Raw genomic sequence first — 1,913 nt, 5'->3', positions numbered from 1 at the left:
AAAAACAAGAATTTGGCAGCAAAGTTTTAATTTATTTTGGGTTTTCTGAAATCAACATTATGCAGACATCAAAACAATACATACTTACTTGTAATTTAACGAATTACAGAATAATAGGTGTTTTTCTTTGTTTAATGCTATCTTTGGTCTTTTGTTTCCCCAAGGCATGACATCATATTCTTCAGCTGTAAATAGAACCTGAGGGGGCGTGATTAATTTCTTAGCTATAAATGTATCTGAGCTGTCTGACCTATCCTTCATTTGACCACAATGCAACAGAGACATCTTTTAAAAATGCATGTATTCATGAATCAGACAGAGTTAAACCAATCTGATCGCTGTGTGTATTTCTCCTGTTCAGAAAGATCTGCATCTCCTGTAATTTATGTCTTACTGTATGTATGTGCGACTGCTGTGGTTCTGCTAACAGTGTGTGGAAATCTGCTTGTCATCGTGTCTGTTCTTCACTTCAAGCAGCTTCACACACCAACCAACATGCTCCTGTTCTCTCTGGCAATGTCGGATTGCTTAATTGGTGCTTTAGTGATGCCGACAGTGTTAATCCGGGCCATCGAGTCATGCTGGATATTTGATAAGGGGTACTGCATCAGACATTTGATGATTGCTTATGTTCTCACAGGCCTATCCATCTATAATATCGCCCTGATCGCTGTGGATCGGTATTTGGCTCTCTCAAACCCGTTTTTCTACATAAACACAATCTCGAGGAGGACAATGAGCATTGTGGTTTTTTCCAACTGGTGTGCTTCTCTGGTGTATAACATATCACTCTGTTATTTCAATGGAAACTTCTCAAGCTCTGTAATCTGTCCTGGAGATTGTTATCTTTTTCTGAATGAGGTTTGGTCTGTAATTGATCTTGTAATAACATTTATCTTTCCATGTTCTGTCATAATCATATTGTATACTGGGGTTTTTGTGATTGCTAAGAAACATGCCACTGCTATCAGAGAGCTGAATAATCACACACGGCCTGAAACACAGAAAATCACATCACACTCGATGAAATCTGAGAGAAAAGCCGCTAAAGTCCTCGGCATTTTAGTGTCTGTGTTCCTGGTGTGTTTACTTCCATACTTTATTTACAGTTTATTAGGTGACCTTATTGAACTACAGCCAGAAACATTTCTGGAAGTTGGTATTGTGCTTTATCTTAATTCAACCATTAATCCAGTTATTTATGCTCTGTTTTACCCGTGGTTTAGGAGGTGCATTAAATTGATTCTAACTCTGCAAATATTCCAAACTGACTCAGCATTCATCAATATTCTTTCATGAATGTGGTTCAGATGAGAGGAATATATGTATGTTTTTGTCTTTATTTAACAGTGGAATTATTCAAATTATTAATGTTTAAGAATAAAGAAGAGACATGTTCAATATCTTGAATGTTCAGTGTTTGTGATTCTGCACTATTTGCAGGTCACTATTTGAATTTCAACAAATTTTTGACACTGATCATGTTAACTTCATGACAGACAAAATATTGTCATTTATGCCCAATATGAAGTCACGCTTGGAAATCTCTTTTAATTAGCTCTGCAACATCACCTGACTTCAGCTAGTTTGAAAGAAACAGGGACGATAATCATTAACCTCTCATGGTTTCACAATGTGGCAGTGATATGACGATGTAAATGCTACTTATTTGTGAAGATGGTCCTGAATTCACAGACATTGCCTCAGAGCCATTGAGGAATGCTCAGTGTGGTCATCAGGCTTGGTGGTCAAAAAGCTGGTCTTTCTTAGAATATCCCTCCCCTGTGCCTCGGGTAAACTCTGTAGCGGTGTGGTCCTGGTCTCCTCACATTTAACCACATCACATGTTTCTGCCTGCTCCTCTGTGTTTGTGGTCAAAAATGGAGTGAGGGTATCCCTGGGAATTGTGTCCA

General features: G+C 38.2%; 1 protein-coding gene across 1 annotated transcript; it reads left to right on the top strand.

Annotated features, from left to right (window-relative positions):
* Positions 1 to 294: 294 nt before the first annotated feature.
* LOC132870998 (trace amine-associated receptor 13c-like) lies at positions 295 to 1,299 on the top strand. The gene has a single exon (XM_060905117.1). It carries the CDS (start codon positions 295 to 297, stop codon positions 1,297 to 1,299), a length of 1,005 nt encoding a protein of 334 aa, XP_060761100.1.
* Positions 1,300 to 1,913: the final 614 nt, after the last annotated feature.

This window comes from Neoarius graeffei, chromosome 2 (assembly GCF_027579695.1).
Source record: "Neoarius graeffei isolate fNeoGra1 chromosome 2, fNeoGra1.pri, whole genome shotgun sequence".
NCBI classification, from domain to species: Eukaryota; Metazoa; Chordata; class Actinopteri; order Siluriformes; family Ariidae; genus Neoarius; species Neoarius graeffei.
The sequence above is the reverse complement of the archived record's forward strand: the minus strand, read 5'-3'. Positions and strand labels throughout refer to the sequence as shown.